At 39.4% G+C, this 25,970-nt stretch overlaps 1 protein-coding gene across 8 annotated transcripts in view; it reads left to right on the top strand.

The window, feature by feature from the left end:
• The first annotated feature begins 368 nt into the window (after positions 1–368).
• Positions 369–25,970, top strand: part of LOC115435290 (protein MTSS 1-like) — a 45,772-nt gene continuing 20,170 nt past the window's right edge. For all 8 annotated transcript variants that reach the window (XM_030157598.1, XM_030157596.1, XM_030157601.1 and 5 more), the window contains exons 1-3: positions 369–901; positions 2,440–2,501; positions 7,504–7,577. In XM_030157598.1, coding sequence (XP_030013458.1) covers positions 830–901; positions 2,440–2,501; positions 7,504–7,577 — 208 coding nt within the window. In that variant the 5' untranslated portion in view covers positions 369–829. The remainder of the gene's footprint in view (positions 902–2,439; positions 2,502–7,503; positions 7,578–25,970) is intronic.

Genomic DNA, 25,970 nt, shown 5'->3' with positions numbered 1-25,970 from the left:
ATGTATATCAAAAAAAGACAATAGAAAAAAAGAGCAAGAGAAAATAAAATTTAATTAATTAATTAATTACTTAATTACTCAATTAATTAATTAAAATGTATTTATTACATGAAAAATAGGTTCATTAAAAAAAATAAATTGCATTGTTTTTCCATGCCTTAAGAGGAATAAAACCACTCAGGAAAAAAATTTTGACCAAGGTTCTCATAATTCGTGCATGAAAGGGTTAATACTGCTCTAAAACTAAAAGCTACTTTCCATGATGACATGCCTTCGATTATATTCTTTAGAGGTGTTTTATTTTTAAGGAGAGTGCTAAACCGGAAGTACCTTCTTCTCACGAGCCTTCCTCCAACTTACTGCCTTTTTCTTCCGTCTCGGTTATTTCTCGGTCAGTGTTCAGGAGGGAGTGAGAGTCCGCAGAGTGTCGGTATTTACCTTACAAGATAGGAACAGCGTTATCACCTAAACACCGTGGATTATTGTGTTTTCTTTACAAGTAGACTACCGCAGAGTATCCTCGGGGTCCGGCCATGGCTCTAACCGGGGCTCCGTGGAGGGGACAGGGGCATTTAAAGGTCTCTTTTGGTCCAAACAGCTTCTTTTGATTTGTACTAAACGGTCCAGCTCCTCCACACCTCCTGCCTTGTTTGTTTCTTTTCACCTACAGCCGGCTCTTCTTTTTGTTTTAGGAAGTAACACGGTTTAGTATATATTGTTCGTTCGTTTCTGGTCGTTTTTAAAGTTTTTGCTTCTTTCTGGAGAGCGGAGGTGGCGAACTGAAAGCGGCTCACCGAGTCGGGACTGACCATTGGAGTTGGTCCTGAAAATGGAGGCTGTTATCGAAAAGGAATGCAGCGCGCTCGGAGGACTCTTCCAGACTGTTATCGGAGACATGAAAGTAAGTGAAAAACAACTTTACAGCACAGTTTATCTGCTAAACTACTTACTAACACAACTTAACTAGCTAGCTAACTCTGTAAACAGCGCCCTTTTGTTCTTAAAGCTGCTAGTTATTGTAGATGTACGCTCCTTGTATAGATAAACAATCTGTTTATGTCACGAAAATTAGCATAAAATCAAAGCTAGCTAAATGCTAACACTAAAATAATCATCTCCATTGAAACTTATGTTGTTTTATTTACAGCAAACAGAAATGTGAGGTATTTTTGCCTTGAAACCCGCCTTAAACTGCATTAATTAGTTAACATCTATTTTGATCATGTAAATTCAGTGTATTTTTCTGTTCCAATTTAAGATGAATGCAATCATGATGAAGTCTAACCAGGACAGTTGTCAGTCTAAACTAGGGCATCTTGTTTTTTTGATGTTATTTTTGACAGAGGTCGTCTGATGAGACAATTAGCAGATTTCCCAGCTGTTGTAAGGCCTGAAGGAATCTCAGGAATCTATCTGTCAGGGTAGAAAATTACCCATAGGGCCTGAAGGCTTTGACACGTGTAGGTCAAATGGCCAACCATCAGATGTACTTGAGTAAGAAAGTTTGTTATGAATACCGCTCAGACATTCAGCACTCCTCAGCGTGGTGACCTAGTAGTTCAAGAACCCTCTGTGTCTTAGCTGTCAAGTAACAATGCTGCCACGCAAACAACACTATTAATTAAAACATGTCAAATACTGTCTGTCAAAATTCAAGTTCTGTTTTCTCGAGTGAGGACAGACTCTTAAAGGATCAGATGTGATGTGAAAGAGAGCATTAGATACAGGCAGTTGGATTTGTTGTTTGGTGTAATGTTTGACAGCATAACAAGACATTCCTCGGGGCCCTGATGGTAGTAACACATTAGTGACAAACATTTGGTCATGCAAGATTCATCACTCTAGCCCATGTCCAGCTACTAAAGCCTTCTCATGTGCTTCACCTTTTTCAGCTCATTAGACCAGTTCTTATCTTTGATTGTTTGGGTAAAGGCTCTTGAACTATTTTCAGCCCTGGACCTAAATTAGGTAAATTTAGACCCCCATTGGGACTCATGCTCATTATAACATAGTAATAGTACTGCTGTTGTGTGGAGTTCATTCCAAATTAGGGCTGTGACCCATTAAAACATACAGGACATGGCAGAAATGTCTTTCCTCCCACTTATATGTAACCCAGTACATTAAAACTTCAGAAAATCAACAGGAGACATGTCGATGGAGAATAAAAATCAAAGTCGTCAGTTTGGAAATATTCTGAAGTAGGCTAATTGGTTTCAGTTAAAAGCTGTTACCAAGTACATACAGCCCAGCAAACCTTTGTCCATTAGCAGCAGCTCAGATTCTCAGATTTCCTTTTATCCCTATTAATGCCCTAAAGGTGAAGGGAGGCATCAGTGGCCTCATGTTGGTTTCTGAACAGTTATGTAACTCTGGGAATAGTGAAATCTGTTCTCATGATTGGGTTATTCATGTTAATGTGTCTGTTTGCCCCCACAGAGCAGCTATCCAATTTGGGAGGACTTTATCGCCAAGGCAGGCAAACTGCAGTCGCAGCTCAGGTGAGAGTGTGTTCGTGAGCACGTACAGCATTTATGTGTTACTGTGTGTTCAATCAGTAGGACCACTGCTATTGACAAGGAGGAAAATCAATGTCTGTGTTTACTTTAAACTCATTTACTTCTTTCAATTCACTGATAAAGTACATTGGCTCTTGAGCTTGTGCTTTTCTGTAACCATTTAGACATAGAAATATATAGATGGTGTTATGTAAAGTAAAACCAATGTTATTCCAGGTTAACAAAATATCAGTGTTGCTGTTGCATAACATCTCTGATGCACACATATCAGCCTCAAACAGGTTTTTCACTTCCTCTGGGATTTATCAGTAGATGTCACTCTTCATAAAAAATTTGAAGTAGCCACGTGTCTTCAGACTAACCAGCAATGACAGTTTACATAAAAGCCTAATAACGTCACAATAGCGCACAGAGGTCATTATGTGCCCTTACTCCCTTGAAGTCCTATTTAAGCCCGATTTACTTTGTCTTCCTGACCCTGTAAATTTACACACCTCCTGCCAAAAATGTTCTAAGTCTAATGCTAACAATAGATGCCAATCGTAGCCACCACTCAGTTGGTTTTAAGTGGCCACGTGTCAGGACACAAACAACTTATGACGGCTGAAATAAAAGCTTATTGTCCCACAAGTACCGTAAAGATGGATGCCCTGTGGACTAAATTATTCTTTGATTAACAGTACATGGCAGTTCTCTAGCCATTTAAGTGTCCACGTGTCCTCCTACAGAATACTTCTGACAGTAGTATAAAGGCTCAGAGACTTAACAATACCTTCCAGGGGCCACTCAGTGTCCCATTCTTCCATTTTCTCAGTAGTAAGTCTGATTAATTGTGATATGTTATTCAAGTGTCTCCATCATTCCAGGGTTAAATATGTGACCCTGCCATGCCAAAGCTCAGGGGAGTATTTGCAGCCTTGTTGCTAATGACTGACTGTTTGGCAGTAGGGTGTCTCTATGTCTGGATACTGAGAATGGTAAAAGAACAAATCTACTCGTCACTGATTATTGTGCTAGTCAAAAGGTAAGTTGGCAAGTAATCCTCAGACAGGGAGATGACGCATATTATGTGCTCCTGCTCATTATTTGCCAAAGTATTGTTGGCCGTTGAATTGTACACATTGAAAAGAGGAAGTCTATCTGATGAAACAGATCTTTGATGTTCACAGATACAGTGATGATAGAAGATGGTATGTATTGTGTTCATAGTGTACGTGATGAAAAACACCCTTTTAAAGTAATCACGGTGTTTCCTTTCTCTGTGCAAAACAGATATCGATGTTCATAAATGATAGTTGGACTGCTATTTTACCCAAGCAGTGTTTATCTCTCATTTTACCACCTATAAACCATTGCACTGATTTATATCAGTAGAACATCACCCATTATCTACCCTTGTCGACTGCCACCTCCAAATAAGATGGTATCTTCTGATGACTCTGAGATCTTTATCTTTTGTGTTATATTCATAGTTGTTTGATAAATTTATATTTCTGTGATTGAATTTGTACTCATTTGTATGGGGCCATTAAGGAGGAAAATCTGAAATTATGACAGTTAGGGTGAAGATTCTTTCTTATTCATTCATTCATTCATTTTCCGAAGCAGCCAAATTGTTATTTTAATCTTATCCTGTACGAGTATTGGCACAGAATTTCACAATCAGAATATCTCTATTAGAAACCAATGGTGGAAGCTTCAGCCCGGCTTTACAGTACATTCATACCATGTTTTAGTGTTTTGGACGAGCTGTTTCCTCTGCTCCCGGCTGCTGTGGTTGCGGCATATGGCAGGCTATAATGATGCCCTTGCTGCTGGAGCACTAATAAAAGTGTGCTATCTAGGTTTCTTCTTGGTGACCTACAAAAAAGTCTTTTCTGTTCACTTTAAAGCCTGTGTCCAGCAACTTGGCCAAATTACCATTTTCCACTACATGACAGTGTGCCCCCCCACCCAAGGACCTCTGTAATCTACTGCATTCAGGGACAAACATATACACTGTAAAGCACAAACACACCCACCTTCTCTCCTTGGACTGGATAAGTGACCAGCCAGAAGCGGTAGCGGCATATGTCTGTGTGTAATGACATTCTAAGATGGACTACTCTGTAATTTAGCCCCTCTGCTCCCCTCTCACAAAGTGACTAGGAAATCAACCAATTATAGTGTTAGGGTTGTTCTGTCATTTTTTGGTCCAAATACTGTGTTTTTTCTGCCCATTCTGGTTTTAAGCAACTATCAGACACACACATGCGCACATAAGACAGCTTTGAAGAAAGAGGGCAGGGAGGAATATAGGCTAGCTGATTTCTAATCACGGCCTCCTTTTAACTTGACAGTGTTTGGTCTGTTTGGTGGCTCATGGTTAATGCAGCTGTGTCAGAGCCAGGCTTACACCCAGCCTTTTTCCCTTCTGGTTAAACTTTTCAGACCACTTCAACATTTCAAATTTAGCCTATAAACTATGGTCAGGCCTCCAGAAACAAACACTAAATATTTGGATTTGGACTGTAGGACAGTTATGCAGTGAATTCATATGTAAAAATTACCTTCATTATTACCTCTGTTTCGAATCATGTTGAATGTTTCAACTGAAACACGTAAAGAGAAGTAAATACAACCTCTTTCTATAATTCAGATTTACTACAGCTACATTCCAGTTTCTGTTGAACTAAGAATAGAAAGGGGCAGCAGCAGCACTCGATGTATCTTTGTCAGAAAGAGTAGTCTGTATTGCACTACGTCAGGGTCCATGGGGAGTTGAGATTGTCTTCACCAAGGCCATGTGGAATAGATATGTTAAAGTCTATGGTCTGGATTCTAAGACAGAGCAGCTTCATTTGTAGATTTGAAGAGTAATGCTGTTAAGAATCAGGTCATGGTTTCCATGAGGTACAGAGCTGACCCCTTTAAGCATCAGATTTTTACATAACATCTTTTTTTGGTAATTCAAACTATATTAAAACTAGTCATTTGTGGCGGAATTCCCCATCCATATTGTTGATGAACATATACCCAAAAATGTCAAATAAAAATTATACTTCTCTGTGATGAAAAGGTATGAATCCACTCAATTTATTATGTATAGGAAAAATATTGATGAGAAAAGTCAAATTCATGTGTTTCTAGTTGGAGTTTTTAAAAAGTCATTGTCGTGAATGGGTGGAATCATTTAATAATACACATTATCGTGGCTACGAGGATCACTAGGGACAGGCGTCAGTTTAAACCATTTACCACTCGGACCTGTTCAAGTTAATAAATGCATGTAAAATGTGATCCATAGATCACTGTATACAAGGTATAAATTAACATAGGCAGATATCAGTTGGAGGTTGGTTTAGTGCCACTGCTGGGCTTTAAATAGAAAGGAATCTGTGTGTGCCTCAGTGTATGTTTCTTTTTCCATTTGCAGGACACACCCATAGATATTCTGGTCAGCTCTGCAACAACACAGCACTTATTAACCGATATTCATATTTAAGCAATAAAGGAAATGATTGTTTTTTTGTCGTCCAAATGCTGAGAGGAGACAGGAGTAGTATTGTCAGGATCAGGGGTATACTGTGTATCAGTTGTATTTTGTGTTCCCATTTCTCTGAGACCTGTTGGAGGCCACTGTAAAACATTAACTGACATCAACAACAGCAACAACTGATAGCTGTTGGTCCTCAGACTGACAAATGTGAAAAGATTTTTGCACTGAACGCTCAATACAGTCTTTTACCTTCATAAGTCATTTTGACTCAGTGGTTCTTGGCTTGGATATCCATGATGCGCCTGTTTCTTTCTACCCATTAAGGTGTCCATCAATAATACCAACTCACCACAAAAGCCATGTGTCTGTGGACAGAAATAGTCAGTAAACTTTACTGAACTCCTTTGTCCATCCTCAAGTCAGTCTTGAAAGTCCACAATACCCTTTATTTAGTTCTTTTGCTTGGTTGTGAAACTATGTGTCTGAAGTGTTTGTGGAATTTCCCATGTTGTGTTATGGAAGATTTCCGCTGGCCAATGGATGTTTACAAGGGTTAAAACAAACAAGCATTTGTTGCAGTGTTTGCTGTGGAAACTTTCTTTTTTGTAGCGTGCATAACTGATAGGTAGAGTCGTCTCTGTGGAAAAGATCAGGTGTCACTTACATGAAGGACCTTTTATCTCTGTACTTGTGATCTAAATGACAGGGCTGTTGTTTCTTAAGTAGGCCAGTTAACCAGTCAGTTAGCCTGCCAGTGAAGCAGACTGTTGCCAGCTAGTTTAATGACTGGTCAGTCAGGCAGCCAGACAGGCCGCCGTTCGGGATACCAACGAGAGATGGTGTCTGTAATGAGCAAAACAGAAGGTAATATTACACCAGCCTTCCACTTCTTTTTTTACAAAGTGACTGGATTTGCCCTTTCTTTAGTTTGTTCAGCATAAGCAGTATTTTAAATGGAAATTTGTGAATGCTGGGTGAACTGCACTGGATGACAAAAAAGTACGAGCCTCAAGCCCCCTTTCCATTTTATAGCCGGACAGGGTAGATCCCACATAGTTCCTTTCAATGACCTGTAAGTGTGGTAGAGTTGTACTGCTGAGCTGGACAGATTCCAGTGGTCTCCAAGTAATCACATAGACATTCCTCACACAGCAGGGCACGTTTAGGTCTTAAACTTACACGCATGCATACATACTTTCATTTTTAAATGATCAAGATTGATGTAAGCTTACTTTACATGTATACATCTAGTCCTCAACTGTTCAGAACACAATATAGGATACAGTTTTATTTATCTGTTCAATTTAAGTCTTTTTTTCCTATATCTGTGTATTTTTAAAGTTGACCAGTCTTTGTATGATCTTTCTTACAGTTGTTACACACATCTGCTACATTTAATGTGCTTTCAACATGTTTTTTTCTTTTTTTTTTTTTGGTGTTTTCATATAAAAAGCATGTTAATATTTTGTAGTTTTGATAAACCTCTGTCTTCCTCTTATCTTTCAGGGCGACTGTGGTTGCTGTTGCTGCCTTCTTGGATGCCTTTCAGAAAGTGGCTGACCTAGCCACCAACTCACGAGGTACAGATATGCACACAAACAGTAGATTCACCCTTTTTCCTTAAAGGCATCATTATGAGTCTTGAGAATATTGTTGACAGGATTAGAACAGCTCTCTCAGTGTGTCGTTGAATGTGTGTCTGAGAACCTACTGTATGTGTCAGTGTTTTTGTTTCTTCAGCTTTCCAACGAAAAGTCCAGTCTTCATTCCTCGCTATGCTGAGGGTTTCTGTAGGTTGTTTGCTTTATCATATGAGTAGTAAATCTGTCAGTACGCTGTTTCAAACTCTGCTGCTGCCTTTGTCTATGATCTTTAACCTATTTCTCCCACTCTGCTCTCTACTACCCACCCCCACTTATTCCCCACTTCTACATCTGGGTTTTCAGGTTGAGTGTACTTCAGCTCTGTACGTGTGTGTGTAAGGGAGTGAGAGAGCTCATCCTTCTCTAGCTTTGACACCTCCAGCACCATTTGGTACTATTAATAGGAGCTGAGATAGACACACACATTCATCACCTCACTCACTGCAGCGAGAGGGATAGAGGGGTCGAGGTAGAGAGCAGAACGGGGGAGTACAGGCAATCACAATACAAATGTTTGCCATGAAGGAGTCCGATTCAGTCAGCTAAACAGTGCTGCGTCATCATTCATCTGCACTGTCATCACTTTCACTGTCCCTTCTTTCTACATGCTGTGTTGTACCACAGGTAAAGAGTATCACATGACATGCTTTTCATGTTTATGATCTGTTGCCTAGGCCACAGTGTATATCTGAGCTCTCCAGCATGGAAGAAATCCTGGACACTGAGTAATAATGTATTGTTGACTGAAATACCACCTCTATCGTATGTAGGTTGTGTGCTTGATAATCATACCAGAGTACTGAAATATGCTAAGGTTCAGGAGATCAGTATCATTTTCCACTAAGCATCCTTTTTAAAAGTGCTCTCACTCCGTTAAGGTCTGTAGTAAAACATCATACCTTAAATTACAGTAGGAATGGCAGATGGAGCTCTTAATTCTGGCCAATATTCAGAAAACTGTTTTAGAAATAAAGGATAGCCTAGTAGTGTCTCTCACTTATGATCTGTTGAACTATTTCTGTCCCTCCCTGTATGGACCATAAGTCCCTGACCTCATCATTTCTCTAGTTACTTTGTCTTGCGTTATGGTTATATAGCTGCTCCTTCTGATTTTGTTTTTTCCCGCTCTCATGTAACATAAGAAATGTGTCATTGACTCCCCCGTCAATAGGTGTGAATAGTCCATTCAGTTTACTTCATCTCTCCATGCATGAGCTCATCCACAGTATTCCAGTAGGCAGAATGTGCAGGTTGACACGTCCACATGTGCGATCATACATGTCTGTCCCATGCAGTGCTCAGACAATGTCCAGAGTTCAGTTCAAGAGTAGAGGGAGGATATGAATCACCACATTTTATTACCACCATGTCCTTGTTTTATTTGACTAATTGTGCATTGCAGGGACCTGCGGTAGCAAGTGACTCTTTCCCCTTTGTGACATTTAGGATAGCGTTATAGTGGAAAATTAGATTTAATCTGACTGCAGGCTCCTCTCTCACACGCATGAATACACTTGCACAAACCTTGTCTAATTGTAGTCTTCCTGGAGATAGGGCTGTTTGATTTTTCTGTAGTGATTACACTTTTTGTGTTGGACATAGACCAGAGAGCACCAGTAGCTGATAGTAGCAGTAATTACCCTTGTGTATTACAGGGAGAATAGCAGTCGTAGTTGGTTTTCCTACTTGTTTTGAAGTTTTGATGTATTGAGTTAATTCAAGGCTGAGCACAGCGAACAGTTGCTAGAAGGCAGCAAAGTCAGCGTGAAAGAAAGTTTGTCTCAGCAGCTTAAGTTTAACTTATTTTAACCCTTCTTGCAATATGAATTTGGTGATGGCCACAGTTTTCAGTTTGTCAGAGCCATCTCTTCAGGGCAACCTCTAAAATCAGTTTGGGGTAAAAAATCTTTTGAAAAACTTGGTCTCTGAAGTATAACTAACAGAGGACTCATTTGTCACCAAAGCACCCTGCCCTGTTGGATCTACTGTCTCTGTGAAACATTTGTTATGTGTACCTAATGGACTTTAGAGAGTGCCTGGGGTCTTCATCTTTCTACACGGTGAAGATATCAACTTACTTGTATTGTCCACCTACAGCACAAAGCAGGGGAACATTGCATACTCTCTAAAGTATGCATGTATGCTACAGTAGCTTTGATGTAAATCTGCACCTGGATCTGCATCAGACTCAACATTTTCTTTACTGTAATGGCCCACAGGTCACACACATCTTTGGTCACTGATTCTGTCTTTCTGTCTGTCTCACTCCTTTTTGTCATTCTTTTGTGGGTGTCTAAGTCTTACCCGGGTTCCTATAGCCATCACCATGGGAACAGCATGGAAATCAGGTGTTTGTAGATGAAAGGTGTGTGCATGTGCCTTGAATGACTTAAACAGAAGCAAACAACCATTCTTGTTTCTATCACCACACCATAAAGAGAGCTAACAGTTGTGTTTTTTTGGAAATAGTGACAGTAAGTGCAATAGAACAACCATAAATCAAACCAGAGATTTAACAGCACTCATAGTGCAGTCATTTAACCGCTTAATTGTGAGACCAAAGCTTTCGGCAGCCCTTGAAAATGGCTGATTTGCTCTGAAGCTTTCAGATATGGGCAGTTATGATAGGCCATAAAAATTAATGGGTTGTTGTGTACATTCAGCAGACTTTGAAATCTTATAGCATAGTTATGACTGCTTAGATGAAAGTACTCTGACACTTATTTATCTGAAGTGGCAGAAGAAAAATATGTATTAAACATTTTCAATTATGACACAGATAAACCTAAAGTAAGAACAGAAATGAATTTTTGTCAGGAATATTGTTGTCATTGTTGTGTTGTGTTAATGTGTTGTGAAATAGTCATCCACTGCAAACACCAGTAAATTCTTTTTGCATGAATGAATGAATTAAACTTAATTACTGAACCTAATGTATGTAGTGAAAAACCTACATCTAAGTTTTGAAAGTGGTCGAGTAAATTGTGACTTAATGTGTGCATATTTGTTTGGTTTTGTTATTATATCTAAATTTGTTCATTTATTTCCAGTATTTATGTGAACCAGGTGTCTTCACAAAGCTAATTAGAACAGAAAAATCCTGCATACTTTGGACTGTGGCCCAGTTTTTATAGCATTATAGCCAGGTTTAAGGCACACAATTAAACTAGAAGAGAAGAAATGAGGGTTAAAATGCAAGCAGACTTGCTTCTTTTTATTGTTAAGAATAGTAAAGGTAAAATCCAGCTTTAACAGTTGAGTGAAATAAAATAACTGCAGTGGCTGGAAAAAAAGGTGGACTTCAGTTTCCAGACAAAGCCTCTCTTTCCCGCTTTTGTGCTCTGTTATTTAGATTTGAATCAAGCTCGACAAGAGGATACCTAATCAGCAAAGACTGGATCTGCTGCTAAAGCACAACACACACATGCACATGTATGCGTACAGTATGCACTATGAACTGTATATGTACTGTGGCTACTATTTCATATCTTTTGTCGCCTAAAAAAGCATTTTACAACTTTACTGACAAAATGCCTGGTGTTACTGAGTTCTTTTCAGTTCTTTTCAAAAATAAATCCTTCTTTGGCTTATTGCAGTCATATTAATCATACCCCCTGTGTATATTCTTGTATCCAGCAGTATTTTATTTTTGTTGCACTGCAGCTTCAGCTGTCATATTTTAGTTGGGATGGCTTATTGCATGTTCTTGAAAATGTACAAGTATCAAATGTTTTTCTCTCTGTCAGCAGTGAATTTCTCAACAAGTGACCTGATCATACCTTTGACACTGGTTAATCATTTAATACAAAATAAATATGCATCAGCTGCAAGCCAGCTAGTAATGTTTGTGCAGTCACGTTGAGGAGCCCACATTTCTATAACAAGCTGTAAGAACACAATGTGAGACATGTGAGAGTCTGTTTTCCGAAATGAACCTGCCTGCAAATTTGTAAATACGACTTGAACTGAAAGGACTGCATCCATGTACTTTTGGCACAAACACATTACACAGCTAAAGGGGTTTGTCTGCCTTCAAGCAATGTGATTGTTTGCTGTAATAGATTTAATGGTCCTCATTGAATTCAACTCATGTGATGAAATATTAATGGTTTAACATATTTTTGGATTTTTGGAGTGGAGAACTGAAATTAATCCATGTGGAGCAATGTTAAAGATACTGACAAACTCCTACCAAGATATGATGTATATTTGTTGCATATATGTTTCACAAACATGGAATTTATTGCGGCATATAAATTTCTCTGTTTACAAAGATCTCTCTGAAGATCTAGAAGCACATCTGCACACCTGATGTAATTTTTGGCGAGAGATTAAATGTGTTCGATACAAGAGAGTTATTTACCCACAGAAAATACTGAGGACAGTCTGGTGAACCTGAATGAATGCTACAATCTGTCGATGTGTTTCAGTAATGTTCAAAAGTTATCACAATCACATGCATTAATAATACAGGCAAACTAAAAAATATCAAGGCTCATTTTGGCTTTTTGGCAAAGACAAAACCAGGCAATCCTAACCATTCCCCCCCTAAAAACATGAAACTGCAGTGGTCATTGGTGAAGGATCAGACAAAGCCCCATTGAATCCATGAAGAGTGAGGGCGAAATGAAGTGGGGCCAGAGGAACAAAGAAGGCAAAAGAAAAGAATCATGTGTGGAAAATAATCTTTCCTCTTGTTTCATGAAGCATCAGTTCATTTTTCCATATAGATTCTCTTTTTTTCCTCTGTTTAGTATCAGATGATAGTTGCGTCATACTTTCCTTCTCAGTGTATAATGGACTTGTGTTTGCATCTGTGTGTCTGTGAGCCTGCACATGTCTTTTTTTTTTAGCTAGTTTGCATGAGTGTGTGAATAAGCGTCTCCTGTGCTACCTCTTTGCGGTATTCCATTCACCAAGTGAGTGTGAGATTGACAGAGTGAGTAGTAGTGAGATTTCCTTCCACTCAGCCACTGTGAAACAGCTGACTGCAACCAGGCTGCACAGGGAGATGAGGTCATTCCATACAAACAGACTACACAAGGAGAGCAAAAGTTAAACATGATGTCATTTGGATTCAGTTTTCAGAAACTGCATTAAAAACAGGCACGGATTGTATGAAATGATTTTCTCATCGGCTCTGAACTTTGATCATGCGAAAGGCCAATTTAATTACTAGCTCATTTTCTCACACCACCCATAGCATAATAGTTTGTTCACAGTTACAAAAATAACTCTGCCTTTGTCACATATGGGTTGACAGCTGCCAGGACACTGTCTCTGCAAGTAGAGTGTGTCTTTGTGTGTGTCTATAAATGCATGTGTGTTCAAGATTGTGTGTGCTGGTGAGTACATTAATCCCAGTGGCCCTGTCAGCAGCATTAGAGTTTGTTTGGACACGTCTTCCTTTGCGGAGGTGAAATAGACACCTGCCACAGAGCTGACATGTAGAAGCCTGTTGGAGTGGTTTGGACCTAAAAAGACTATATCTTTGTGCAAATGTGTTTTCAGAGGCGATAATTACTTGGATCCTTCAGTCACCCATCCAGTTATTCAGATGGATTTAGCAAGAAAAATGAATCATAATAAAGTTTACGATCAAACTCAACCCCCAAATAAGTGGAATTGTTCATGTATTTGTCATGGTTTTTCATTAGAATTTTTTTTGCCTTGACAGTGATGCAATACAAATGCTTTGCAAGTGATCCTGATGTACTTGATTAGTAGTTGTAATATTGTTAAGCCACTGTGAAAAGGCGGCAGGATTTCTTTAACACATTCTGTCTGGTTGGAACAATGTCACCCATTGTTGTTATTATTGCAGTAATTGCTGTCATCCAGCTCCTATTTCAACCAAGTGTCTATCCTTATGAACTCACAGGACCTGTTTCTAATTTGCACTAATCACAGAAATGCTGCTGGTTCTTTTTCACAAGGGAAGCAAAACCATACAGACCAAACAAACTAAACTTAACTAGAATGTTAACTGGATCGCATTTGCCAGTTTTCTATGGCAGTGCTCCATCTTTCTGACCTGTATACACTGCCTGGCATGGGGCTTTTGTATAACCTCTCCTATTAACATCCCTACTGCCCCTCCTTATGGAATAGCTTAGTTCCGCTGAGGCCCCTGTGTGCATACAATGACTTCTGAAAATAACTTCCAATCTCGAGGCGTGCACTCTTCTGTTGGTGCAATTTCCAGTGTATTTCCCTTAAAACATGATGCCTATGAAGAGGTGACAAATGACAGGACAAGAGATTCAGTGCAATCAGATGCGTGTTGTGTGTTGTATAAGTTGTACATATGATATGGCTTTGTTTAAAAGATATATGGGGTATGTTCTGCTGTAAACTCCAGGTGTCTCTTACGATATACTTTGCACTATTTCCAGTCATCTGGTAATGCACTTGGTGCCTCTACTAATGCAGGGCAGAAGTTCCCGCCAACTGTTATCTGTTATCTATGCCTGTCACTGTTACAGGCGTAGAAAACGTATTGCCTTTTTAGCTTTCAACTCTTACGAATAATTAAAACCTGAGGTGAAACCCAATGCCTGGAATCAAGATGTATACAGCTTGCAGTCCCACTTGTGAATAATAAGATCCTGAACACCGTTCAACATTTTCATACAAGGTTGTGTCACATGTTCAGTGAATGTGGATTTGACAAACACAGTGACTATTTTCTTATGTGTGCATGCAGAATGAGCTTGTAGGTACGTATGTGTGTGCGTAAAGGCTAGCATATGCTTGTCAAGGATAGTACATGGGTAATTCATGTTGGTGTGTGTGCATTTGCTTTCCCTGGTTATTTCTCAATAAGGTCTCTGTTCCTTCTCATCTTTTTATACTGAGTGACTCTAGGCCATATAATCACTGTGAACTTCAGTCCTGCAGCATATATACATTTTATCCTCAATGAAGTATAACAAGTAGTCAGAAGCTTGACATTACTAGGTGTTCAGGTTTAAAACACACTTTTACTTCTTACCCATTGATAATCCTATTAGTTGTACATTAATACAGGTAGACTTTTACATTATGAGCTCCTAGAACAAATGAGTCATATTTTGGCACACTAGTTTCTATACCCATCTTAAAAAGAACAAGTCACATCTTGTGGAACTAACATGGGCCTAATTCTGTCTGCATTTTACCCACTTCTTTCTGTGTGTTCTCTGTATTCTCCGCCATGCACAGACCGCCATACAGCCCTACAAATTAAAAAAAAATCAGGCCCTTTCCTCTCTGCCCCTCTCGGTTCATGGCTTGGCCTCTGTTACAGAGCAGCCTTATATCCTGAACTAAGCCAGTGTCTCAAAGCTCTATCTGAAAGGCCTCTGTCCTTTTTTTCCAGTTTCAATCCAAGACCAGCCTGGCCATGTACATTTCCTGCCCTCTGTCCAGCACAGACCTAGATTCCATCCACTGGAAAAGCTCTGTCTTTCAATCCCCCCTCTGTTCTCCACTATTTGCCCTGACCTGATCCTGGGAATCTCACAGATCACTGGAACCAGCAATTAAATCAGTTAATGGGTCAAATACACAGGCTCACGCATAGACTCACAGACCAATTCAAGTTTGCACATGCACATGTATGCACAAACGGTGCATGCTGAGATCGAAGCCTTACTAAAACGCACAGAAGTATGTGTGCCACAGACAATAGACTCTTCAGGCTGATTTAGTGTTGGTCTTTCTCCTGTTTGAGATTTATGAGTTGAATTCCTTTGTTACGTTGCATGGTAGATTCACTTGTCTAGCCGTTTAGTTTGCACTATAAAACACATTAACAGAGAAAACACAAGGAACTGTCATTGGCAGATTTAGCCCCAGCCATCTGCTTTAATGAACATCTGCTTATCATTATTATACATGCAGAGTTAGACTCCGGAGTGTCCTTGTCACAGAGTTGAGGGACACAAATGTCTGAGTGTCTGTGGTTGCGTGTATGTGCGAAAGCAAATGGATAAGATTCAGAATTCTTTCTCTCCAGGAAACAGGTTTTTGAGGCTCAGCAGTTGGCTAAACACTTTCAAGTGGGTTTGAGTCAGAGATGCAGAGCTGTCTGTGTGCACTTGACTAAGCTTGCATGCCTATATGCACAAGTGTTTGCGGGTGTAAGCTCTGTTTGGTCTCTGTTTTTGTTTAAACATAAACCCGGTTAGACCAGTGGATTTGGAGCATCTGACATTTATGCAAACAAAATTCAAACCTCATATTTCTCTGGCAAATGAGTATATAACTTAAGTTACACTTAATGTGGTTAGTTTGGGTTCATTGGGAGCACTGCCCTTTAAGACCTTGATTGGAGTCCAAATATGACTTGGAGGAAGATAATCTGGCCTTGTGAGAATTTACGTCCAAACCACAAATTTTTTATTTCTTTCCTCAGTCTTTGGCAGCCACAAAATTGTTATCTCTAAAAGTAAACTGTAACACATGCTAAGAAAACAACCCTTCTAACTGTTTCTTCTATCCCTTTCGATAGGAATTTTTTTGCCCAAGAATCAAAGTCATTTAGGGGTGTCTGTTTGTTCCTCCACTTCCCTTTGGACTTTGCTGAGCATATTCTGTCTCACTTTCTCACCTTCTTGTTGTTTTTGCCTTGTCTTTTCCTCTTCCTTCATCTCCACCTCTTATCCATGTACAGGCTTTCAAGGCCAGGTGTACACACAGCTGGTCTGTGACAGCAACAGACCCCAAAGTCTGTTGTTTGTCATCAGGAACTTTGTGCTTAGTAAAACTAAAACTCTCTTCAAGGACAGAGGGAAAGATGAGGTGGATGGGTGAGGGTGAGGGGCAAAGGGAGAGGAGAGAATACTAAGGACTTGGTGAGTTCATTGTCCAGATTTTGTTATGCTGTGATTAAGAATAAAGTGCAGCAACTACGCATTGTCATAACACACAGATAGAGACACACACGCACAGTAGGGTACCGTCATCTTTGCTGTTGTGTCACTGAGCAGACAAGCCATCTGCTGCAGAGAACAGCATGGCCATTAAAGGTGAACTTGGATAGTTCATTCAGTCCTTTAGGGATGCTAAAACTATTGATCACTTAAAATATATTAAATAATGTTAAATTGTAATGAAAGCCAAATGTATTTTCAGTGAGTTGCACACTATGCTTAACCAATATGTCACAAATAGACTTACTATGCATGTCCTGGAGTATGTGAGATAATATTGCCATTGTGTTAGTTGATAGATGAATAAATAATGGCCAAATTCAACACATTGAAGTTACTCAGTCACTTGGTTGACTCAGTGAGCTTTCAGTGTCTGGATTGTTCTCTATCATCCCAAAGTCACTTCATAAAACACTCAGAATGAATGATGTGTTTGTGTGTGGGGGTGTGTATGTTTGTGTGTGTGAGTGGGTGGGTGGAAGGATGTGGGGTGACAGTGGAGTGGAGAATGTCCCTTCAGTAACTCTGACAGTATAGGGGGCTTTTGCGCACACACAACCACATGATCACACTCATATAGGCGTGCAAAGGCTTGTTATGGAAACCACAGGCTCAAACACTCATTGCGTAGATATAATCTAGTGGTCATTATTGCAAACAAGGCAGTGCTGTGTTGTACTCACAAACAGTTCAGTCTCTTTAGAACGTCTCTGGTTTAAATTATCACCAGTATCTCCCAGACTACAGGCCTCACAGTCACTCCATAAGAGGAAACGCAAGGTCGCATTCAGATGCCAAAACAAAATATTAAAGAAGTTAGTGGGAAGTTAGTCAGATCTTCATTGCCTTCAGGTGTCTATAAATTATACTACAGAATCACTCTTGTGTTGTTTTTTTACATTGTTAAGTATGAATGTGTTATTCTTTATTTAAAATGATGGAAAGCCTGTGTTGAATTTAGATTTCAGGCAGACTTCTCCTCACACTATTATGTCATCAGTTTGTTTACTATTGCAAAAGTCACTTAAATTCAGATGTTACATTAATTAATCTTTAACCCGTTAAGCCCTGGGCTTGTTTCCATTCAGAATCATTTCAATGTAAAAAAAAACAATGGATTAGCTGATAGCACTCATTCATATAAAACCAAATTATGATCACAAAACAGCAAAGGTAGGTAAGGTAATCATCGTTTCATAATGCAACTTTTATTTTTGCACTTTTTTGACTTTTTCAAGTGGGTTGTAGTGGTAGAGAAATAATACTTATATTGTTGGATCTGCTTAGCGTTAGCTTAGGGGTGCAAAGTTTGTCGAATTAGTCTTTCGTTTCATGATATTATTTATGACATATGCTGGTTTCAGACTGTTAGCTTGTTTTCGGCATTTTCACATTTATGTGCTTTTCATTTTAACTGTGTTTTGTTGTATGACAATTGGTTCTATTGTATCTTTAGCTGATGTTCTGATGGTTATGTGGCTGTATAATATGTGTATGCGTGCTACATGCATTGCATAGCATTTCTGTGACAACACTGACGGAACTGTGGCTGCCCCTGGGCAGAGGCTATGAAATCTTAGCCACATTACCCACATAAAGCCCACTGGGCTTTAGATGAGGACCAATATTGCAGCGCTTGTCTCTTACATGAACCCAAAGGGCCCAAACTGAACTAAGTATATTGAGAAATTCTGTTCCTTTGAAGAAAATCTTCACACAACAGCAATAGAAAATAAGGCAAATAACGAACTGGTCACTTGAAGAGCAAGCGTCTTCAAAGGTTTGAGTATACCTTGAAGTCGTAATTTGCAATACACTACTGATGTATTTAAAAAAAAAAAAAAGCCTTTCATTTTCTGCAATAGTCAGGAAGTTTGTATTACTAATCACTGCACTCACGGAAATTTGAGTTATTGCTCACATGTTGATGTGACAGTAATGCAGTCAGTAATCTTTCATATAAACATTTATCTTATGTTAGTTGCAAGTACCATAAATAATATGACTCAGACTTTAGTTAATGTAGTTTTTATTGTTTTTTTTTTTTATTGCCGTGAGAATATGAACCTTTGCACCGCTGTAAATTATTAACTGTTGAACTAGACTTTTTGTACATTCTATGTTGCTGTAATACTGGACTGATATTGTCACTAATCTTGTTTTCACTCAATATGTTTGGATATGAGCAGTTTGTGTTCTGTCTCTATGAGCAGTTTGTGTTTTATGGTTAGATTGTTTTAAGATTCAGTTATCACTACTAACACTTTTCAGGGCTGTATACAAAATAGATGGTAATAGAAATAAATAGAAAACAGCAGTGAATTTAGTCCATTGGTGGAGGTCCTAGTAAATCCATTCTATCTGTCTGTGGAATGTGTGTCAGCCCAGAAAGGAAGATTAGAAAAAAAGTGGGGCACCAGAGCCCAGAAAAGAGCAAGAGTGGGCTCTAGGGTAATGTTGCCCTCTGTCTCTCTTTCTGTCTCTCTAGTTTTCACTTTCTTTCTGTTTCTGGTCACCTTATGCCACAAGTAAAACTCTTGTAAGTAAATCTTAGGGTTTTAATTGTGTTAAGGATATAGTGAGATACTGACCAGCACATGATGCACTTGAAACAATTTGCTGACTACCTTATGAGTTATTAGTGAGAGAATGGATAATTTACCTAAATATATGTAAAAAGTATTGCCTAAAAGAGAGAGAGAGGGAGAGAGAGACAGCTGTTCATAACGAATGATGCATTCTGTTTCATGTGGATACTGAATGTTGTTGCAAGCATTCTCTTTCACACAGTGAAACATCTTTCAGGGTTCAGTTCGTGGACCAGGCACTTACAAGGAAGAAACAAATGGTATTTCTATCATGTACTTTCCCATGGAGTGTACTTCTCTTTGAGCGTTTATTTTTGTCTTGACTTTGACCGCTCATTGAACTGGCCAACTGCTTACTGACTGGATTAACTCAGGCACCATGTTAACATTATGGAACAAGATTCGGAACGACATCAGAGACAAGGGGTGGGGGCAGAAAACTGAGCCAGTACAGAGAGAAACCAAAAAGAAACAGAGCTAAACTAAACACAGAAGTGAATAAAAACATGCTAAAACTAGATTCAGGGAAAATGCAACTTCAAAGAAAAATCTGAGGTGTACTGTAGGAAAAAGGACCCCCATGACCTACATATGCTTTGCAATAAGCATCCAAGTCCAACATTCACAGTTCTCATATGCCAGTATACGAGTACAGTGATCCAGTTAGCATAAATTAGCATATAAATTGAGCCAGGGGACTTTTAGTCAGCAGAGGTTTTCTTTATAGAGACCACACTTAGGCCATGTTTAGACCCGGTGTGAGATTGTAAATGGACCCCCATAGAATATGGACCTGGGGGTCCATATTCCGCTGCGGAATATGGACCCCCCCTATGGAAAATGGACCCCCCTCCAAATTTAGGGAATGGTTAATTCTTTTTATTATTTTTGGAATATATATATATACATATAATGGAAACAAAACAACATTTAAAAAAAAACATATTTATTGAGGTATATAACAAGTATTATACAAAGTTAAAAATGTAACAATATCACAGATATCACACTGAATGGCAAATTACACTGTTATGACAGGCTCAAAATGTTCAAACATGTTCTTCACAAACATGGCTTTTGGTGAAGCCTCACAAGGTGAAGGAAGGCCAGAAAGTGGCGCATAGCACTGCCACCTGTGTTCCTCCCCAAATGGTGAGTAGGTCCAGATGGGTGGGGCGAGTAAGCTGGCCACAGCAAGTATTTCTACTTCTGTGGCATACTCTCCAGTCTGGGCCATGTTGCTCGGGAAAAAAACATGGAAACAACGAGTTTGACAATAAGCTATCTTTCACCCCTTCCCTATGTAAGATTTTATTTCTCACATGACCAGTACAGTTAAAAATAACCATTATTTCATACAGTACTGCATTTAATAATTTCTACATATTAGGGGCCTAAATGCTTATTTCTAAGAAAATTATCAGAGGTGGGGGTGGGGGGTGCCCCACCACCACCACAAAAAAAAAAAAAAAGCTGGGCCCTGTAGTGAAGCCTTGCAGCATGAGCGTACCTCCCCGTACAGCCTGGCCTCCCATTGTGACGTCACTGTGGCGGCGACGGTCGTTTGATACATGTTCTTGTACTCTCTCTTCCCTCAGACAGATCACACAATAACAGAACACAATAACAGAACACAATAAAGAAATTTTGTTTGCAAAATGTTGTTTTGTTTCTATTTTATGTGTTTATAATTCAAAACTTAAAAAAAAATAATTCATTCCCTAAATTTGGAGGGGGGTCCATTTTCCATAGGGGGGGTCCATATTCCGCTGCGGAATCAGGACCCCGGGTCCATATTCCAGGGGGTCCATATTCCATACTACACCGGTATTAATGTGTCTTGAGTGATCTGATGCCTTCTGTGAATGCACCCAAGATACATTCAGGATTCAGTGAGGTACGATCGGTCACATGACATTCATAGAGATGTGGGTCAGAAAATGGCACAGTCTTTCAGCAGTGTGTGTAGAAATGTGTCCTGAGCCACACTGAAGGACACACACTCAATGGATATTTTGTCTGTAAGCATAGAAGTATGTATTCATCCACAGGTCAACACCGTCATGTCATGAGTTGCCATACCTGGTGTAATTTCCAACAGACTATTCATGGAAAGTGCATAGATATTCTTCCTTCCATCAGCCAGTTAAAAGCTGCAACACACATGATCCTTGCAAACAAAATGATGAGCTTGTTTATGTGCAGGTAGAGCGGGGGAGTGAGATTTGATCACAAGTGGCCACTCAAGGCCCATGTGGTGATGCATTCTAATGCCAGGTGTGAAATGACGTACTTAGCTGCCCCTTTGAGATCAGTTCCCCAAAAACGCATGTTAATGCTAGGGTTAAACAGGACCGTACTTCTACTTGTTTCATTTTTTTTTTTTTTTTTTTTTTTTTTTTATCATTTGGAGGTATCAAGTGGACTGTGTTTTCTTTCCATTTCACCCACATATGTATGTAACACACAAAGTACACCTCGAAATGTGAAATAGCTGTGTTTTATAGAAGATAACATTGCATTGTTGTTATCTTAATTAGTTTCGAGCAAATTGCTTTTACTATCTCTTCTGTCTGCAGTGTCTTGAGACAGAGACGAGGGGCAACAGAGGAGGAAGGTATAGGTGCTCCATAAGCATCCAAATGTGAACGAGGGAGACACTGCATTTGTCAGCAAGCTTTTCTTGTTTATCTGTGGCCTTGTTAGCATTAACCCTGCGGAACCACACAGAGGTGGCATATTGTCAGTTTCCAAATACTACTCCGTCGTGTATACTGTCTTCCCGCTATTATTTCACCAGTTCTTCACATTGTTAACATTATGAACTGATTGTATGTCACTAATCTAATGTAAGAGATTACTTTAATGCTTCTTGCCTTTGTGTTGACCACAGTTTTTTCTTTTTATCTGAATATTTTTACAGTGCTTTTTCTTGTCACTGTTTTGGCAATTGGCAACATTTCTAGAATTGTTAGAATTCAGGCTGCAGCACTGCAGTGGCATACTGACACACATTCTGTTACCTGTTTCAGCTCCATTTAATCCACATATGTAAACTTCTTACTTTTCTTGAAAAGTTCATATGTCACTGACTGTACAGTATGTCATCAGTCATTTATCTGTGTGCTAAATCTTGGTACTGTGTAAGCACTGTTCTCCACACCTTGAGTGGCATAACAGAACAGAATGAAGGAGTGGTGGAAATCATGCATAAAGTGAAGCGAATAAGAAGATGGAGAACGGAAGGAATGGTATGAGGACAAGCAGACAAGAGAAATGAAACAAGTGCAAATGAGTGCAGAAGGGGAAAACAAAGAGAACCACATGAGAAGGCATTTAGGGAGATACTGATTACAGGAGAGAAGAGTGAGGTAAAGGAGAGACTTGTAATGTGAGTCTTCTGCATTAAGATTTGGGATGTATTTCACTGCATTGCAGTGGCACACTCAATCACAACTACTGTCCAAGTACAGCCACTTTCAGTTCATTATCTTAACTAAAACAGATTGTGGATATCATGGCAGTCATTAGTATAATCCACTTGCTTGTTGATGCATTACCCGTGTTATGATACTGTCACTGTACCCAATGTGTGCTTACTGTGCCTCTGATGCAGGCTGCAGGATTTTTGGTGCCTTGTTTGACTATCATTTGACTACCTTTGCATACAGTTTTACCTGGCTAATCTAAGCTCGAGGCTCTCCCCTTTGTCGTTGTCCTGTCTCTTCTGACAGTTGTACATATGCTACTATGCAATAAGAGTGCACATAGGGAATGGAGATTTTATACTGGTTTGAAATTAACATTCATGGCTACTGTACATGTCTTTTTATTATCCAGGGTGAGTTCATGACCATAGGGCCAGTGCTGAACCTACAAAATGTCAGCACAGGCTATAAACCTGGTATTCACACTGTCAACACTGTGTCAATTTGTTACAGTTCAAGTGTATTACAACAGGAAGCACAGTTGCCATTGCCATATAAAAGGCCACACTGGACATAACCACTAGTTACAGCACCAGTCAATTCAGTTTGTTTATTTCATACACATATGTACAGACTGTTCCAGTGTAACAACAGAAGCTGTGATTCAGTTCATTTACACAACACCTTTACAGTGCTCGAAAATAGCCAGCGTTATTTTATCCTCATGAAAACCACTTTGCTTTTCAACTCCTTCACTCATCTTTTTCTCCTCTCTCCTTTATCCTCATTTCCTCCTCCTTCTGTCTTTGGATGACAGCTGAAGTCAGACGGATCTGAGTCTTTGTGCGTCAGCACAGTCACACTGCAGCAGGTGCATGTGTTTGCTCGCCCACACATTTGCATGTGTTGGTGCCCATTGAGGCTAGACTTGCTGACTGTTGAGTGTGTAAGACAGGCAAAATGACTTTCTGTCAGCAGCTCCTGATGAATGAAGAGAGGTAAGTTAGGTTCCCATTACAAGCCATTGACCTTGAGGACCAAGTCGACTGCAACATTGCACCTTTCCTAACTTGACCCCTCCGACTAAAACAAGCATAGCAGATTTATTAATTGATAGATTGGTCAGTTACTTATTCATTAATACATGCATTCACCTTTCCCAGGTCCCTTAGCAGAACAGACTCATTACAGTAAAACACCACACAGAAATCAGCCACTTCCTTTTTTGTGCTTCATAGAATTACAGTAGACTTCCAGACTGAAAGCGCAGACAAATAAATCAATGAATGAAATGCTAGCCTGAATCTGTGCAATGTGGGTGGCTCCATCTGGACATACCAACTGCTCAGCTAGGACTGTGTGTGTGAGAGATATACAGTGTGTTTTTGAAGACACTGGTATGCAAAGTATACTGGAAAGGTATTTATCTTCAAATGGATGAATTTGGGCATGATATTGATATATGAAATATCTCTCTGACACGTTTTTTGTTTGACACCTAAGCAAATATAAAACATGCACAACATTTAGGAACATTTCCAGCGTTCAGTTTTGGACATGGAAAAACAGCAGCCTTTTTTTTTGATTGGAGACCAACAGGGAGAACTTTTTATATTTAGCCCAGCTTGGTGTGGACATAGCCTTAATGCTTTCTCTAGCTCTCTAATTAGCTGGTGAACAGATTGCCTTACCTCTGTCCAGCTGGGTAAGTTTATGTGCATGTGTGTGTATCCAGCTGTATGGTCTCCAGTCTCTTATCAGTGTAACCACTGGCCCATAGTTAACGGCAACCATCTGGTGCCCATACCCAGAGCTACCCAGATTCTCTGATCTTAATGTCAGAACTACCCAGGCCAAATCACTGTTTTTCCCCATTTATCATCCTTCCTATTTTCTCCTCAGTATTTCTCCTCCCATCCTCATTCTTTTTTTTTTTATTTTCTTGAGCCTGCAATCTCTTAATGGATGCAGATAGTAATGGTTTGAGTTTACTGTGTATGTGTAGGAAGCTTTTACTATTTTCTACAACTGTGACCATTGTGTGTCTCTTACTTTCTTACACATGTATTTTTTAAATGATGCTTCCAAAACTCAGATGTAAAAATGGCACTTGCGAGAGAGCAGATTAAGTTTTTTACTGAAGAAAGTAACCCATCTCTTCAGATATGTTATACCCCAGGCAAATATAGTTCATTCCTGTGGGATTATACTGCCACTGGAGCCTGATTGAACTGAGAGAATCATACAGTATCGTATTGCTAGTATCACATTGGCTTCCTACAGCGTTGATCCCTTATTGATGGTTTCAGATAGCATTGAATAATGTCAGATTCTTACAGCGAACTGAAAAGTAATCCTGTTGTAGAAATGCAGACAAAGGAAGACATTTTGTCCTTCTACCTGTGTCAAATCCACGGGAGAGCAGGAGTAACACAGCCTTCTACCTATGGGAATATTGTCTAGCAGGCTCCTTTTAACAAGTGCCTTTATAGGGATAAAAAAAATTCGCCAAAATACAGAACAATTATGTTAATTAAATGATTGTATACTTACATTAAATTTCAAAACTTTTAGCAGGTTGTTCAACATGAGAGCTTATGACAAACAATTAACCTTTAAAATGGTTTCCTTTTAAAGTGCTGGTTCTCTAATGCTTTTCACAAAGTGCATTAAAACACACACACAAAGACACACACTCTCTGTGTCAGCACAGTGTGACATTCCAAGCACAGTCTGGAAGGGTGTTAAGGACGGAGACAGACTTGGCAACTCGACATCAAGTGGCCATACTGTCTCTCTCTCTCCTCTCTGCACACACAAACTGAAAAAGTGTCACCTCTGTCACAAATGTCCCTATAGGCTGTTCACACACTAGTTCCCACAGAAAGCTGGAATAGCTGAGAACAGGGGGATTCTTTTGGAATTATTTGAGATTTGTATCACAGCCAGACACACATTCATTGACCCTCGTTCAATGTCATGATCTAAAAATAAGATTATGACTCGGCAAGCCTTGTAGACATACACGCATTTGCAGAAAAAATAAACATTTACATCATATTGTATTCACTATTGCCGGCCATTGCTGATTGGCCATAGCCTTGAGTATCCTGGTCAGTGTTAGTATTTACTCAGAATTGTAAGTGCTGCCTTCCTTCTCACTGTGTTTTAAGATCTGTAGTTTATAGTGTCTTTGACTGGATGACTGCATAAGTCTGTTTTTCAACTGGTTTCAAGTGTTGGTGGTGCAGGCATAATTATAAGCTTCCAAAACAACCATGTCACACAGACACTATTTCTATTGACAGCCAAGAATGCTCCTACACACACATAAAGTTTTGGTCTGGACTGACAGTTGGAGCTTGCTTGTGTGTGTATATACATATGTGTGTATGTATA

This window comes from Sphaeramia orbicularis, chromosome 16 (assembly GCF_902148855.1).
Source record: "Sphaeramia orbicularis chromosome 16, fSphaOr1.1, whole genome shotgun sequence".
NCBI classification, from domain to species: domain Eukaryota; kingdom Metazoa; phylum Chordata; class Actinopteri; order Kurtiformes; family Apogonidae; genus Sphaeramia; species Sphaeramia orbicularis.
The sequence above is the reverse complement of the archived record's forward strand: the minus strand, read 5'-3'. Positions and strand labels throughout refer to the sequence as shown.